We start from the raw sequence: 16,449 nt of genomic DNA, 5'->3' as shown, positions 1-16,449 counted from the left end.
AATGCCATTGGATCCTCAAGCTCTCAGCGAAACGTCATAACTTCCCGCCTTCATTCAGACTGATGCGCCGCGCACAGACGGGAGACAGATCTCTGGTAATGCAAGGGTAAATCAGTGGGTTTTAAAATAGAGGAGGCACACTAATTGTATTGGTCTGGGATCCCTGCCGATTATTATTATTATTATTTGCTTAACCGCTTTAAAATGACTTTTTGGTTGCTTTTAGTCAGAAAATGTAAAGAAAACGACACGCATACAACAATATAATATAATTTCACTTACCTGGCCTATCACTTGAAGCAAACATCCATCCCTTCTTAAAAGTCTGTGCTAAAAGAGAGCTGCCTGTTAAGCCGACTGCTGTATTCTATATCCATCTTAGGCGTGTTTTCCCTTTTTTTAATTTGTATATATACTATTTGAATGACAGCTTGGTAAATCTGTTGCCGATCAAATATTCAATATTGCTGCTCATCATAAGTAATTATTGCCTTATCAGGCCGGCGCGAGACGTTCAAACTAATATCACGTAATTTACGTCTCTGTGATGATTGGTTGATACCAGAAGGGAGGCTTTCCTCCTCTACTAGGTTTCTTTTCTCAACACTCATCAGCGCCGAAAGTGAACACTCGATGCTGATTGGCTAATTTTTTTTCCCCCCTCCTCTTCTCTGTCACCTAGCTGTTGTAATTATATCAGCAGATTCAGCACATTTGTGATAGGAATGCAGTGCTTTCCAACTTCATTAACATTTTATGGTATTACAATTGTGAAATGACAATCAAAAAATACACATTCTGAGATATGAACTGAAATTAATTGTGAATTTTATTAACATTAAATAGTCCTCCTCCCATTTTCACCTCCCCTGACGAGCCGCCACTGGGGTAAATAAATAAGTGCTGTTTGAATAGTACAGCGTTTTCTTTACTCAAACACTATGTCTGGAAAGGCTAGCTAATATACTTTTGTACGTTTTTGTAACTCCATCTGAGCTTGTTTTTCATATAGCCTAATGTTAAGTGTAAGTGTCTGATACAATACCAACACTGACTACGTCGTGTTGTTTAATTACTGACTTTACCTATTTGCATGGTATTAGTGTTACCTGGTGACCTCCAGTCATTTGTAATATTCACGGAGGTTGTCTGTGATCTTAATCCCATTCGAATCGGACATGTCTGTAATTTTTTAAGTAAAACTTCCCCCGCAATTGACCTAATATTTTTCGCCGAAAAGCGAGGTCCTGTGATAATATTAGTCCCATGCGAATCGGCATCTCTGTGATTTGGCCCGCATTTGGCGGGTCGCATTTCATTTTTTGAGGTTTTTGTTTCCTGCATCTTTGCGAAGAATGGAGTTGCATTGGAGTGTTTTGATAGTATTCCGGGTGATGTCATATAGCTATAGGCCACTACACCATACTACAATTTGCAGAAAGAGCTGAAAAGGTTTCGAGGTAAATGTGTTACAACTAAATCAAGCAAAAAGCTTGAGATATTATTTTAACCTGGTGAAATGTAAATGATACAAGGCACAAAACTATATTAGTTTCTTTTTTAAAATCCATCTAACCAGACCATAGAATGGGACTCGAAAGCCTTGACATCCGGGTATCCAGGAAATAAGTCAGTGAATTTGAGTAAGATCACAGGCTTTTCTTATGCCGTGCGAATGCACCACACAAAATTCAGATGTGTGTGTGTGGGGGGGGGGTGCTTGGTAGTTTCAAAATCATACAAGGTCCCCAGATAATACTAATCCCATGCGTATAGGGCTTTCATAATCCTGCAGCCCTATTTATTTAAAAAAAAAAATCTTTATGACAGTTTTTTTTTCAGCATATAAAAAAGCAGATAAATGCACATGATCAGTCACAAATTTTCTTGTTTGATTAGTGACCTAGAAATAGTGCAAAATCTTAAATTATTCATATTCATTTTGCACTCGTAAAACATGTTTATGCCCTGTTTGGCCCTGTTTTGCCCTTTGACCCACGACTCACAATCAATCATAGTTATATGACTGACATTAGATCCATGTGGAAAATGATTCTGGTTCTCTCTCACACACACACATGCACACGTGTGCACCTGGTAACCGGGTCTCCAAGCGCAGGTGTGGTAAAGGGATCAGGTGTTTTGGAAAACAGCTTGAATATGTGTTAGTGGTTGAGGTGTGAAAATAATATCTTCAGTGGAGCTGCTATAAAGGTCTTGGCTTGTTGCTTATGGCTTAACAGAGTGAAAATTATTCATATTTTTACACTTACTTGCATGTGAAAGGATTATTCACATGTTCGCATTTTCATGCCTTGCATTGCATATAAATCGTGTGAAAATATGAACATACATGCAGTCAGAAAAAAAGGAATGTTCTTTGTTAATACAAGTTAGACCCGGACTGAATAAACAATTGACTTTCATCACAATACTAAATGACAGTAGAATTAGCATCAGATTACCTGCATTTGGCTTCCATGCGTTCAGTTTGGATGAAGCTTTTGAGTGTGATATCAACATGTGAACAGACAAAGAGCATTGTGCCAATGTGAACACTAAATCGGATGCCCAGTTCTTAACAAATCAATAAATCTGAAGCTAATATCATCAGTTAAATAAGGTGGCATGCCCAGCGGGTCTTCAAACTGCTGCAAGTGCACGGAGCCTCTGTCATTTCACACCAGCGCTATCTGGAGAATTCCCCAAACCAAATTTTCTAAACCGCATTATATTTTGATTTATTCATGCTTTGTTCGTCCTCGACGGTGTCGTGATTGATTTAGCCCTGTTCTGACACAAACAAAGCCAGGCCCAGATAATCGCGTTTACACAAGATAGAATTCTAATGAGGGGGAGAAATGATCTTTCAGTGAAATCTATCTGATCTGGGGTGTTCTCTAATAGCTCTGTCTGCCTCTGACCCGAGAGAGGAAAGCAGTCAGCCCCACGGTGGGCTAGTGATTTCAACAGAGAGCCCATTAGGAAGCAATATTGCATGCATTTTTTTCCTTCTTCTTCTTTATCAAGCGTTCATTAGGGCTGCTGGGATGAGTCATGCATATCCAAATCAGACAGATTTGATTTCATACGCACACAGACAGGCAGAAGCACAAGCAAATGCTTTTCAATTACCTGAAAAGAGGGAAACATTTGCCTGCGTTTTAACCAGCGAACACGGGGGAGTGGGTTATCTGTGTGTGCTGTCTGTATGTATCATACGATAAATTACTGCTACATAAGCATCTTTTTTCAACTAAGTTCTGTGTACCACCTGCTTTCCACGAGTGATAATAGTTAATTGTGGCAGGCAAATAGTGCTGACTTTTGTGAATAAATCTATTACAAGCCTAATTTTACATTGCGCCTGAAGTCTAAAAACCCCTGAGACGTTTGCAAAACACTTTTACATGCACATAAGACACTTTTGCGTGAGCGCAGAAAAACTGCATATAAATAAACCCAAAATGGTGAAATGCAAGTTTTCATGCATGCAGAATTTTTTTTTGTTTGTTTGTTTTTCCCTTAAATTAATAAAAAGTGTCAATAAGACATTTGTAATGTTATAAAAGATTTCTGTTACTAATAAATGCTGTTTTTTTTAACAGTCTATTCATCAAAGGATTCTGATAAAAAGCACAGTTTCAACAAAAATATTATGCAGCACAGCTGTTTTCAACATTGATGTTAATAAGAAATGTTGCTTCAGCACCAAATCAGAATATTAGAATGCTTTCCGGAGGATCATGTGACACTGAAGACTGCTGACAATTCAGCTTTGCCATCACAGAAATAAATTACATTTAAAATATATTCAAATAAAAAAACATATTTAACAATATTCGTTTGTGAGCACAAAATACTCAAAAACATATATTAAACTAAAATATTACAGACTCATTCAAAAAAAATTTTAAAATATACAATAAATAATTATTTTATTATCAAATTAAATAATAAAATTATTACTTTCAAACAAGATTTCTGTCAAGATATCATTCGCATAGAAAGTGTTTATGGTAAAAAAAATAATAAAAATGTAAATATATAATGCAGCTGTATACTAGTGCAGACTGTCCATTACTTTTACAAAAGTGGTGCAACTGTTTAGTGAATTCACCTCACAGAGAGACAACTTTATGTTATTTTCTGTTTTCATGCGGCGAGTACATTTCTTCTAAATGAAACATGAACTTCAACCTTTAAACGAGCATGCGGTGAACCGGCTTGTGACCTTGCATTCTGCAGTGTTTTATTAGAGAACCGAGACAATAGTCTGTCTCCCTCTCTCTCCAGTGACCTGCTCTCAGGACGAGCTGTGCAGAGCAGCATTCACCAAACCAAAGTCAGACAGGCCCATTAAAAGGCAGGAAGTGGGGAGGCTAAGCTGATTATGCAATGTTTGTATTCTACTCAGAGCGTGTCTCTCTCTCGCTGTCTGTCTCCCTCAATTGTCTCTTTTCTCCTGTTCTCTTTCCACTGAGGGGAGATGTCAAACAGGCCAGTGATATTTACCCGCTTTAGCCCAAACAAACAAACCAGTGCTCAGAGTAAACTGCTCTCCCAGCACTGATCCAAGATCAGGGCATCACACTGGGATCTGTTGTCATTACTATTAGTATTAGCATGAAGGTTAAAAAGAATGCATGCATTACATTTGTAACCTGTTAGAAAATACTGCAGGCTGTCTTAATTCCTCAAGTGTCCTGTTATGAATTTTTTTATTTTTTTTTACATACAGTAAGGGGACAAATGTATTAAAGATTTCTAATATTACAAAAAAAATCTATTTTAAATAAATGCTGTTTTTTTTTTTTTTAAATTCAGTTCATCATACAATCTTGGATCATGGTTTGTGCAAAAAGATATTAGGATTTTAAATGTTTCCTGAGCACCAACTCAACATATTAGAAATCATGGCTATTAAGAATCCAGCTTTGCCTGCATAGGGATACATTTCATTTTAAAACACATTAATGCAGTAAATAGTCATTTTAAATAGTAAAAAATATGTTTCACATTTTTTACTGTATTTTTGACCAAATAAATGCAGGTTTGGTGAGCATAAGAAACTTTAAACTTTAAAACAATAATAAAAACGAACAAAACATTGTAAAGAAATATTATCAAATTCAATGCATCATGCAGAGACCTCTGTGTATTTTCACTGTAATTTTTTTTCTTACAAATTTTAACAATATTTTACTGTAACCATACACTTGTCATATTTTCACCATAAATTATAAGATAATTTTAAATTCATGACGTGTTACATAATCTAGTAATATAAATTTTATCTTACAGTTAACCCTTTTACATGTTTTTACTGTAGTATTTTTACATTCTTTTAGTTTTAAAACTGCAAATCTTTTTTTACAGTGTAACATGTGTCTTAAACATGAATTAATTGTTTCTTTCTATGTCTGTTTTGTTTGAAAAATGATTAGAGATAGCTTTGGTTGGGTTAGCAATGAGGAGCCAGAATTTCATTCTGTGCTCAAACCTTCTTCTATCATGAATGTGTATCTCTGCACAGCGAGCAAGGTTTCTACAGGGAATTGAAATGACGTATTTGGGAGGCTTCTTAATGTAGGAGCGCTGTATTGTATTTCTGTGTGTAAAACTCCAGGATTAGGCTCGGCGCCCATGGCTTCATGGAAAGGCCGGGCTTCCCATCTCGCAAACAAACGCCCCACTTGTATAATACCAGGGTTGTGGTGTTGTTGCGTTCAGTGAATTCTCATGTCTCACAGAGCGTGTGTGGGCTCACCTCACAGCAGCGCTCAACTGTGGGCTGTATTTTTCTCGGTTTTCTTTCTATATGTATCATACAGCGGTGGATGAATGTGAAACCAGAGTACACCGTCGTTCCTGGACCTGAAAGCCACTGTGCCAAGCTGGCAGTGTAACGGATCTGTGCGGTAGGCTGCTATTAGAGCGTGGGCGATGTGTAGACACCAGCTTTGTCAGGGTCACACGCTCCTCCTACGCACTCAGTGCACACGGTTCCAGGGCAAACAGTGCTCTTCCTGTTGGTAAACACCATTCTTTCTTTCCTCTCTGCATGTTCTAGAACAGGAACTTCCATGTGTTACACATGTACACATATTGTTTTGAAGGTCATCCATGTCAAACCAATCTTCCAGTTAAATTGTCATCTTTGAGTAAGAAAATCATGTCTAACCCAAATGTTAGTTTTGGTGCATCTCAGCTGTTGTGCTGTATGATTTCCACAATGCGGAATCATAATCACGAAATCCATTTATAAAAGCTTTGACTACACTACATGAAAATCGTGGTGTTTTCAGCATCTGCCATCTCATGAGTTCACCTCACGAGAATTTCACCATTTTATTTGATAAAGACTATTATCATATATACACCCAGAAACTTAAAGGTCTTTGCTACAACCCACCAAAATAAAAGTTTGATTTAACTTAAAAATATTCTAAAAATATACTACTATTGTCCAGTACAATGCACTTCTTTACAAGTAATGTAAAGTAACAAAACAGTAGTTAAAAAATATTTAGAATTACTATTTATTTAGGAATATATTACACATTTTTACACATATTTGATTACATCTTAATAGATTAATTAAATTAACATTTTATCAAATGATTTGATTACCATTTTTGATAACAATTTTGTGTTAAATGTAAAACACAAAATCCAGAAAAATTAAAACAGACAACACAGAATTTCTGGAAAAACAAAACAAAACACAACACATTGTATAGGACTATTTTTATTATTTATTTATTTGTTATTTGTTATTTATTATATATATTTTTTAATTATTACATTGTTAAAGTTTTATGAATTCAACTGATAAGCCATTTATATATTCATTTATATATTAAAATAGAATTGAAAACACAGATTTTGGGATCAATTAAACCATAATTTGTAATAATAATAATAATAATAATAATAATAATAATAATAAATGCTGTAATAGAAAAAAAACTGATGTAATAGAACTCTACAGCTTGTTTGTTTGTTGTGCTTGTTTGTCATTGGGAATGAAAGGATTGAAGTAATGCAGAAATCTGGCAACTTGAGAGCCATTGTAGGATTGAGGGTGGGAAACTTGGGTGTGGCTTCAGGAATGCCTGCCGCCCACAGTGAAAACTGGAGGTCTGTGGGAGCCCAGCAGGAGCTGGCACGCCGGACAACAGCCATGGATTAGAAACACATGTCTATCTTATTGATGGACACCCCCCCCCCCAACTCCCCTCCTTCACATTCCCTCCTTGACTGAATATCTGCAGGGCCGTGACCCAAAGTTAATAAACAGCTTGGAAATACATGTGGTTAGAGCTGTCTGCTTGGGTAAATGTTATGGAAACACTTAAGGACACACAATCAAAATACAGTGCAATTTAATAATTCAATACAAAACAAGTTCCATTAACATATTGTGTTTCATTAAATGACGTTTTCATTTGTGTTTGTCTCTACAAGTTTTAAGAGAAGAGAATGAGTTTTTTTGGGAAAACTCCCAAAGCAATGAGAAGTGACCCAACAATAATCCATATATGCCCCATGAGAAATAAAAAATAAAAAAATGAATCAGTGAATTATGAATTTTCCCTGCAATAGTTCATGTTACATTTAAAACACATGTCATCATGTTGGGATGCTTACTGTAATGGTGCTTGAAGTTCCAAGAAGACTCTGATTAAAATATTGGCGCATTGACACGCGTGCAGCGCTACAGATGTTTGAGTGAGAGTGTGTGAGTGTTTGTGGTTTGCCCTGTGGTGGTTTAAGGAATAGCGTCATGCTTTAGCTCATGAAGTGTGATAAAGCGTCAGATTGAGATACCTTAACAGCTAGTGCGTGCATATGTACTTGTACATATGTTTCTTCAAAATACTACAGCTGTGTCTACAATAAACCTGTGTGTAATTTGATATTAGACACCACAATCATCAAAATAAAGTAAGCAAAATGACAGAAACCTTCAGAAAGCATTTGGAGCAGATACAGAATTAATTGTTTAGGGTATTAGAGTTTTAACAACTGTGGTAACTACAATTTAGCATTTTTGCTATGGTGTTGCTAGGATGTCGTTTTACTTTTGCTAGATATTTTGGGTGGGTTTTGTGTTGCTTTGCAGTGATTTTAGCATGTTTTGGTTGTATGTACTGTCTCAAGTCAAAAGAGCAGCGTACAGTAGGTCTTTTTATCCTGTTTTACCTGGTTAAAAATCCATGAAAGAAACTTATGGTTTGATTTCAGGTTTCATTTATGTTCATAGCACAAATGATATTTATTACAGTTTGAAGAGTTAAACTTATATATGCAATAGCTTGTCTTATCTGATTGTGTCTGATGTGGACACATGGCAAGAAAGGTTGTTTCTGGAGGTATTTGTTTTTGTGTGCGTGCAGTATGATTTCCCTGGATGCATTCCGGGCCTGAATCAAAAATCAGTCATTCTTAACAAAGGCTCAAAACTTTCCTCGCATGAGTGAGATTCAGCACTTTGAGTTCAGGGCAACCTGACTAGCAAAACAAACAGAGCTAATGCCAAGCAGAGTCTGCTCATAAAATCAGCATGGATTTTCCAGCGTGCTCCAAAAGCAGCACAAAAATTCCCAACGTTATTTGGGTTCGCTGTTTTATGATGGTGCTGATTGTTATTATAGAGTTCGACCTAAACTGTGAGGGGGTTTAATGCAGGGCGTTTCCCACTGTCTCAGCTGAAACACACACACATACACAGAGAGAGAGACTCATTGTTTTTGAGATAGGGCAAGGGAGAGCTGCTTGCTTGAACATTTTGAGTCTGCCGCAAAAGCTGTAATCTTTCCTGCCGCCTCGTTTTCTGTCTGTCCTTCACAATGGAGCTGCTTGTGTTGTGCTGCCGTTATCAGCGCTGGCCAGTGTGTGCATGTGTGTATAATAGGAGGGTGATGACAAGGCTGCAGGTGTAGACCCTGCCTCCTCTGCAGGTGGAGGAGAGACACTTTTACCTCACCTTCCTTCAGCTCAAAGCACACAGAGATCACAGTGGCCAAAAAAAATCTTCTCTTCTCTTCTCTTCTCTTCTCTTCTCTTCTCTTCTCTTCTCTTCTCTTCTCTTCTCTTCTCCTTTTGTTTTTCTTACGTAATCTTTTATGAATAATTTATGATTTGGCTTTGTTGGCTTGTTTTACACGAACACAAACATATGATAGACAGACAGACAGACAGACAGACAGACAGACAGATAGCTGTCCAGATAGATAGATAGATAGATAGATAGATAGATAGATAGATAGATAGATAGATAGATAGATAGATAGATAGATAGATAGAATTTAATTTAATTTAATTTAATTTAATTTAATTTAATTTAATTTAATTTAATTTAAATTTAAAATATTTTTATATTTAATTTTATTTATGTTATTTTAAATCTATTTAAAATAATTTTTAAGAGGGATTCTCATTCAATTGTCTTCTATTTTCTTGTCTCATCTTGTCTCTCTTTTTTATTTTTATTTTATTCTCTTTATTTCTCTTTTCTTGTCTTATTTTTTTTCTGTTATCTTCTTTCATCAAATCTTTTCTCCCTGCCCTCATGTCCAGGGTTTTTCTGAATAATTACGATCTCGGAATGACTGGTTTATTCTGAAATCTTTGTTTTGAAGACTTGATCCCTTGTTTGATGTCTCATTTTAAACAATAGACAAAAACGAACAAACAACAGACATTAAATATTATATTCGGCTACAGAATACATAATGTTCCGCTGAGCCATTTCAGCTGCTTGTTTTGTATTTGTTTATATGGTTCTATGTAATATATGCGCTTATTTACGCACAAAGCATCCTCTGCGGTCTGTGATACAACCGCTTTCTATTGTTCCACAGAGCTGCTGAAATATGGCAGTGCAGGTGAAAGCGTGCGGAAGAGAAAGTGTTCATTTTTCTCTGCCAAACTAACATACTTTCAGAGGTGACTGTAGAGTCATATCGCTGGAGGGCAGGATTACTCAGAATAGTTGTCTGGACTCCACAAAGCAAAAACTCCTCCTCCTGCATCTATCATCGCTCTCTGCCAGATCCCATCATCCAAGAAGTTTGCGCTCGCTTTAAATGAGTTTTTCTGGTTGCCGAGGAAACCAAATTAAGTTTAGCTTAGCTGTGGCGTACAGGAATTTGTTCAACTGGAGAGCAAAATTTCCTGCTCCTCAAGTGCATTCGTAGACTTCAGAGAGGTGTTCCACACCCTGCAATTCATATTGCCGTCATGACTGAGCGAGAACATTGAACTGTTTTGCCTCAGTGCCTGCCATCCTGCTTTGCACTTTTGGAAGAGAACTCTTCTGAACTCTCTGCTCGCCTTTCGCGTGAACTGGCCCTTTCGGGGTCGTAGAGGAGCCTTCTCGCATTGCTTTTTTTTTTTCGTGTGGTAAGAGATAGTAAGCGAGATACACACTTCAGTGAACACCAAAAACAAACAAACATTGTTAAGAAACTTTTCAGTTCGCGCAGTCAACAGCATTAAAGTTATTTACTGTCGCAATCAGGTCATTTATTATTGAGCAAATATTAAACAAGGTGCTTTGAAGACCTGCCAGGGAAGTTGTTTTGATGGTGGGGATTTGAGAGGATGCCCGTGCCAAAAGTGGAGCCGATGGTCTGAGTGTCGAAGACATAATGGGAAGGGGTGGGGGGGTGCAGGAAGTCGAGGGGAGATAGTCGAGGGGTGTTGAACTTCAAAAGGTCATTGGATATTCCTCCGCCGCTCTGTGGGCTCGGTGTGGGTGTGATACCTGTGGTGTAACATTTCCCTTTCTGTTCAAAACACACTCCACTTTCTTTGCCGAGGTCATGACCTTTCCATCAATCGTACTGCGGTTGACCTATGGAAGTATCTGTCCACTCCTCCCTCTCACGCCCTGCTGACTAGCTGACTGATCTTTTATATTCTTCTGTGTTTGTTCCCTCTCCTCCACAGCCCCGACAGAGCCGCTGCTGTGCAAGTTTGCAGACGGAGGGCAGAAGAAGAGGCAGAGTCAGAGCAAGTACCCTCAAAACGGCCGACCGTGGCATCGGGAAGGAGAGGTGAGCGCTGATGACCTTAAAGACCTGCAGTACCAAACATCCTCGACACGGCTCTGCAAAAATTCAGAATCTATCAAATTCAATCTATCTATCTGTCTATCTGTCCATAAGGTAGTTCATACCTTGGCTTTTCTAATAAAAATTACATTTATATTAATTTCTTTACATTTCAAATATTTTAATTCTACTGTTTGCTGTTCACTGTTCATCTGTTCAAATTCATTTCAAATGCAGCCGTTGGAATTCAACCTGAATTCAGTTCCAAATGACGCAGCCTGATCGTCTGTACTTACCTTTTCCACGCCAGCTTCTGCCCTATTTTCTCTGCACATTCCCTTTCCCAGAATACCCAACCCTGGTGAAGGGAATGAGTCGGAAACAAACCCTTTGTTTCAAACATCGGAAAGAATAAAGGAGTGAAAGAAAGGGAGGTGGGAGAAAACATTTGATTGATGGAGTCATCTGGCCATGTTTAAGTTCCCAGTCTTTCGCTCAAGTCCTTTAATCTCTCCTCTCCTGTTTTTATTCCCGCAAAGCAAGTCGCCGTCTGGGTTGGCTGATGGGAAAATGGCGGCAGGGTGAACAACTGGCATTTTCTGGGCAGCCCCAGCTGCTGGCATGACGCGGCAGTTCAGGGAAGCATGCCCAGATACCGACCAGACCGTGAGCGCCCATTATGAGGAGCTGGCAGCCACCATAACTTTGGCTGCACTCTCTCATGAAGGCGTATTTCAATATGCAACCCCAGGGCTCCACATTAACTAGATACAGTGTCCAGTCACACGTAGGTTAGGTCGATGGTTTTCCCACCAGTCTCCAGGTTTTCTCCCCCGCTGAGGAAAACTTGGCGCCCAACAAGCTGCAGTATATGAGCGTTGTTTATCTGCTCCAGTCCAATACAGGTCTAAGCAGCCAGCTTTCCCCTCTTATTCACTTAGCTAGTGCGGCTCTGTCAACATGAGCTATGCTTCCTGCAGCCTTGTAAATACCAAATAACTTTGTGCTGTATCGAACCCAAGCCCGTCTGGTATTACAGCCCAGCGCTCTGAGGTAATACATCCACAGCTACGAGTCTCGGCCATGTGCTTTTAAAGATATAAAGAGCACTTGGCCGGCCCCTATTAGACGACCCTGTTCTATTGCCAGCATTACTCAATAGACTTTATAGGATACTTGCTTCACCAGAACGATCTTTCACTCTTTGTCCTGTCTGTCTTGTGTTTCAGAGTGGCATGGCACTGACCTATGACCCCACTGCAATGCAGAACGGGTAAGAGTCATTTGTTTTTGGGGGGGTAAAACAGTGAACTTAGATGAGCTTTAGCGATGAATCCAACCTCGTACCAGTGATCCCTGTTAAAAAGTCAAGCAATACAACATAAAGTACATTATGTGTTATAGATGCTATTATTATTATGCTAGTCTGGCATAATAAAATATCTTGGGTTTTGAGTCTTTTTAGAGGATTTAAAAAAAAAAAAAGTCTCATGCTTTATTTGATCAAAAATACAATATTAGCTTTAATATTGTGAAATATTATTACAATTTAAAATAGCTGTTTTTTAATTGTATTTCAAAGCTTAATTTTCAGCAGCCATAACTCCAGTCTTCAGTGTCACATGATCCTTCAGAAGTCAATCTAATATGCTGATTTTGTGATCAACAGTTGTGCTACTAAATAATTTTGCGATATAGGATTTTTATTTTTTACTTTTTTTTTTAATTTAAATAGAAAGTTCAAAAGAACAGCATTTATTTGAAATAAAAATCATTAATAAAGTCCTTGCCTAATAAAAGTATTATTTCTTTAAAAAAAACAATTTTGTGCAAATGGTAATGCATGCATATATAATAGTTAAGGTAATGGTAAAGATGCATATATAAAAATACATATAAATATCAATTCCAACTCTAAATATATCTTATTTAAATATACCTGAAGTTCCTGCTTTGTATTTCATATCTGAAACATTTTCTATTAATAATGTAAATATGTAAATATGCATTTTGAACTATCAATAACTCAATAAAAGTTACTATTTTTGTTAATTCATCAACATTAGCAAACATTTTACATTATAAAAACATTTTACAAAACACAAAGGTGGACATTTTTAAAAATGCTAACCAAAAAAAAGGCTTTCTACTTCCTGAAGAATATGAATAATCCACCAGGGGGCAGAAGTCATGTGGTGCATCATATACAAAGGTTTTTCAGGAAGATATTGATCATGTTAATGAGTCATACGGTTTTAAAGAGTCAATTAGCATAACCACCAAGATTTCCTTGACTAACCAGCTGGTTCATGCAGGTTTAATCTGGTCTATTGAGCTGCAGTGAGTGAGTAATACTGAAGCTGTGTTGTACACTGGCACACACAAACAACTACTGTCATAATCAATCTGCATTTTGTGCTATTGTTGCACCGAAGAGTGTAAGTGTTTCGTCAGGTGCTGGTTGCAGGGCAGGAAGATGGGTGCTGGACTAAGGGAAATAAGACCCTTTCTATCTGTCCGCTCCAGCGGACGGAAGGCCCAGGGCTCTGTTTCTGATCCGGCACTCTGGGGAAACAGTCACACTCGTACCTTGGTTACCAGCTCCAGCTCCTTCTGCACCTCTGACTCAGCACTTGCTGTCTGGTGAAAAGAGAGCGAAATAAGGAATGACAAAAATATGCAATCAGGGAAAAAGAGGCAGGTTCTGAATTGTAAATAATAGAGCGAGTAGAAAGGGCAGAGAAGGGAACAGAAATGCTTTATTTGTTTCCTTTCTCCTTTCCGTCACATTAGTGTATATATATATATATATATATATAGTGAGTTCATATTACAGTCTTCTTTATTGTTTAATGGGGCATGCCGTCTCAAAGTCAGCGGGCTGAAGCTAATAGCCAGCATAAATAACAGCATAGTGCTAAGCTAAAAAAAGGATTGCACACTAACTAAAGCTTCACATTTTAACCCTGCTTCAGAGATTGGGTTACCTTCTTCCTGGACATGCTCTCACTCAGGTCGTCTTGTGTGACTGTGACATAAGGGAGCATGAGCTCTCTGGGGCAGACAGCGTTTCTCTCCCCACGCTCCATTTCTCAGCTGCCAGACAAGCTGATCAATAAAGCCTAGCAACGGAGCTTGCAGATGAAACATGTCCGCACTAGGTACACAATGATAAATAAAGTCCTGCCCAAGAACTGTAGCTATTGGAAAATGCTGTTGCTCGGGTAACACAGATAAGTCAACAAATTAACTGTTGTGACACAAGCCTGTGCAGATAAACACACACGACTATACACATAAACACAAGACATGGTAATTGTATTGTATTGTTTCCATCATTGATAATAAGAGATAATTCCACAGCATTAAAAAATTATATTTTATTATTATATTATGATTTTTGAGTCATGGCTGCTGAAAATTAAGCTTTTTGATTTATTTTAAATTCTATTTTAAAATGTATTAAAATAGAAAATGGTTTATTTAAAATTTTTTTTTTTTTTTTGTACAACATTACTGTTTTCACTATATTTTTAATAAAATAAAACCAGCCTTGGTGCAAAAAAAATTGCAAGAAAAATTATTTCTAGAACATAAAAATATTTTTAACAAGGCTGGAGTAATGGCTGCAGAAAATTCATTTTTTAAATTTATTTATTCATTTATTTTTTAAATATAATGTAATAAAAAAAAATTATTTAAAATAAAAAAAAATATTTACATTAATTTATTATTATTATTATTATTATTATTATTACTGTTTTTACTGTTTGTTTGTTTGTTTATTATTAAATAAATGCAGCCTTGGCTAGCATATAAGTCAACAATTTCAAGAACATTAAACATTCCTAATGACCCTAAAAATCTGAAAGTTTGTATAAAATTATATAATTGACTTTAAACTAAAGTTGAAGTAAATTATTATACTATTATAAGAAAAATCCATATTTATATTACAGTATTAAGTGTTAATACTATTAATGTTACATGAACAAACTTACAATTTTAATTCAATTTAAAAGGCTTGTGTAGCACATTTCACGGTGTGTTCCTCTTAAATTTTCTGCAGACCCTTTCCAAGAAAACTGGGTGTTCCTGGACCCCAGTTTAAAAATCCTTGTCTTATACAAACAGAAAAGGATACTAATAGTGTTTTGTGTATCTTGCAGGTTCTACTCCTCACCATACAGCATCTCCACAAACCGCATGATCGCTCAAACGTCAATCACTCCATTCATCGCTGCCTCTCCTGTCTCCACATATCAGGTAAGATCACAGCATATACGCACCATTCAGAACAAACACATGCTGCAGGCAAACCAGCTCACACATTTACATTCATACAGTGGCCCTTAGAAACATTTGGACCATCAAGATGTCATATTTAAAATATGCAAGAAAGATAGCACAGTTAAGCAAAAAAAACTGTGTGTAAAATTAATTGAACACTTTCTGGTTAAAAATAATGTAATTAAAGTGTAATCACCTTTGAGAAAAGGTCTAGTAGTAATTCTTTGCAGATGTTTGATATCTAACACAATGCCGTTCAGGCATTTTAAAGTGAAATTTGAGTGTCCAAATATTTTTGGGGCCACTGTATATAAACACATTTGCATGCAAACACAAACGCAGTTTGTGTCACACACATACGAGGAGAGCATGTTGCGCTATAGCATGTTTTCCATCACTCTCCATGTTTGCTAATATGTTAGGAAAGCTTATTAACGCTGTTCTCCAGAGCTGCAGTCAGACGGAGTGAGCAAACAGTGACTATGAGCATCCTTAACTGATTTGGATTAAGCTAAACTAAACAAAACATTGCTGAGCGTAGAGAATAGCTAAGCCCTTCAGATCATGTACCTCCCGTCCTCATGAGAACCTCGTCCTCGCGCAAACACACCGACACACACATATATCCAAGCACGAGCGCACATATACAAACCACCCACGCTGACCGGTGCGGCGCCCTAGTCTTCGTTTATGTTCTCGGCCGCACGTTTGTTATGATAAATTCTGCACGCCAGCAAGGTTATCTCTTAATCAAATTGCGTGATATCATGTGCAAAAACGCCCTGCTGGCCGGCAAATTAATTTTAAATTGCAACCTGTGCTGAACCCACCAAAACGGGTTCAAAGCCAACCTGACAGGAAATCAATGTGCTGCTACCTTTATTTCTACCCTAGAACTTTGCGAATGGAACAAGAGACAACTGTTTCCCTCTCCGGTGAAAGGACAGAGGGAAGGGGGGAGAGCGAGAGCATGAATCTTTTAACAGTCGGGGAGAGAGAGACAAGGTGTGCTCTTACACATCTTAGTGGACTTAGTGTGTTTAGAGAGAGAGAGAGCGAGCGAGAGACGCCTGAGGCGGATCACAGTGATGAACAA

The 16,449-nt window shown here is 37.5% G+C and overlaps 1 protein-coding gene across 1 annotated transcript in view; it reads left to right on the top strand.

Annotated features, from left to right (window-relative positions):
• The window catches only part of LOC109106615 (RNA-binding motif, single-stranded-interacting protein 3-like), a 139,523-nt gene that overhangs the window by 111,480 nt on the left and 11,594 nt on the right, over positions 1-16,449 (top strand). The window contains exons 7-9 of the mRNA XM_042741485.1: positions 10,960-11,066; positions 12,293-12,336; positions 15,233-15,329. Of these exons, the coding sequence (XP_042597419.1) occupies positions 10,960-11,066; positions 12,293-12,336; positions 15,233-15,329 (248 nt within the window). The remainder of the gene's footprint in view (positions 1-10,959; positions 11,067-12,292; positions 12,337-15,232; positions 15,330-16,449) is intronic.

This window comes from Cyprinus carpio, chromosome B16, assembly GCF_018340385.1.
Source record: "Cyprinus carpio isolate SPL01 chromosome B16, ASM1834038v1, whole genome shotgun sequence".
In the NCBI taxonomy this organism is placed as follows: Eukaryota; Metazoa; Chordata; class Actinopteri; order Cypriniformes; family Cyprinidae; genus Cyprinus; species Cyprinus carpio.
Note: the sequence above shows the minus strand (reverse complement) of the source record. Positions and strands in the feature narration are given on the sequence as shown.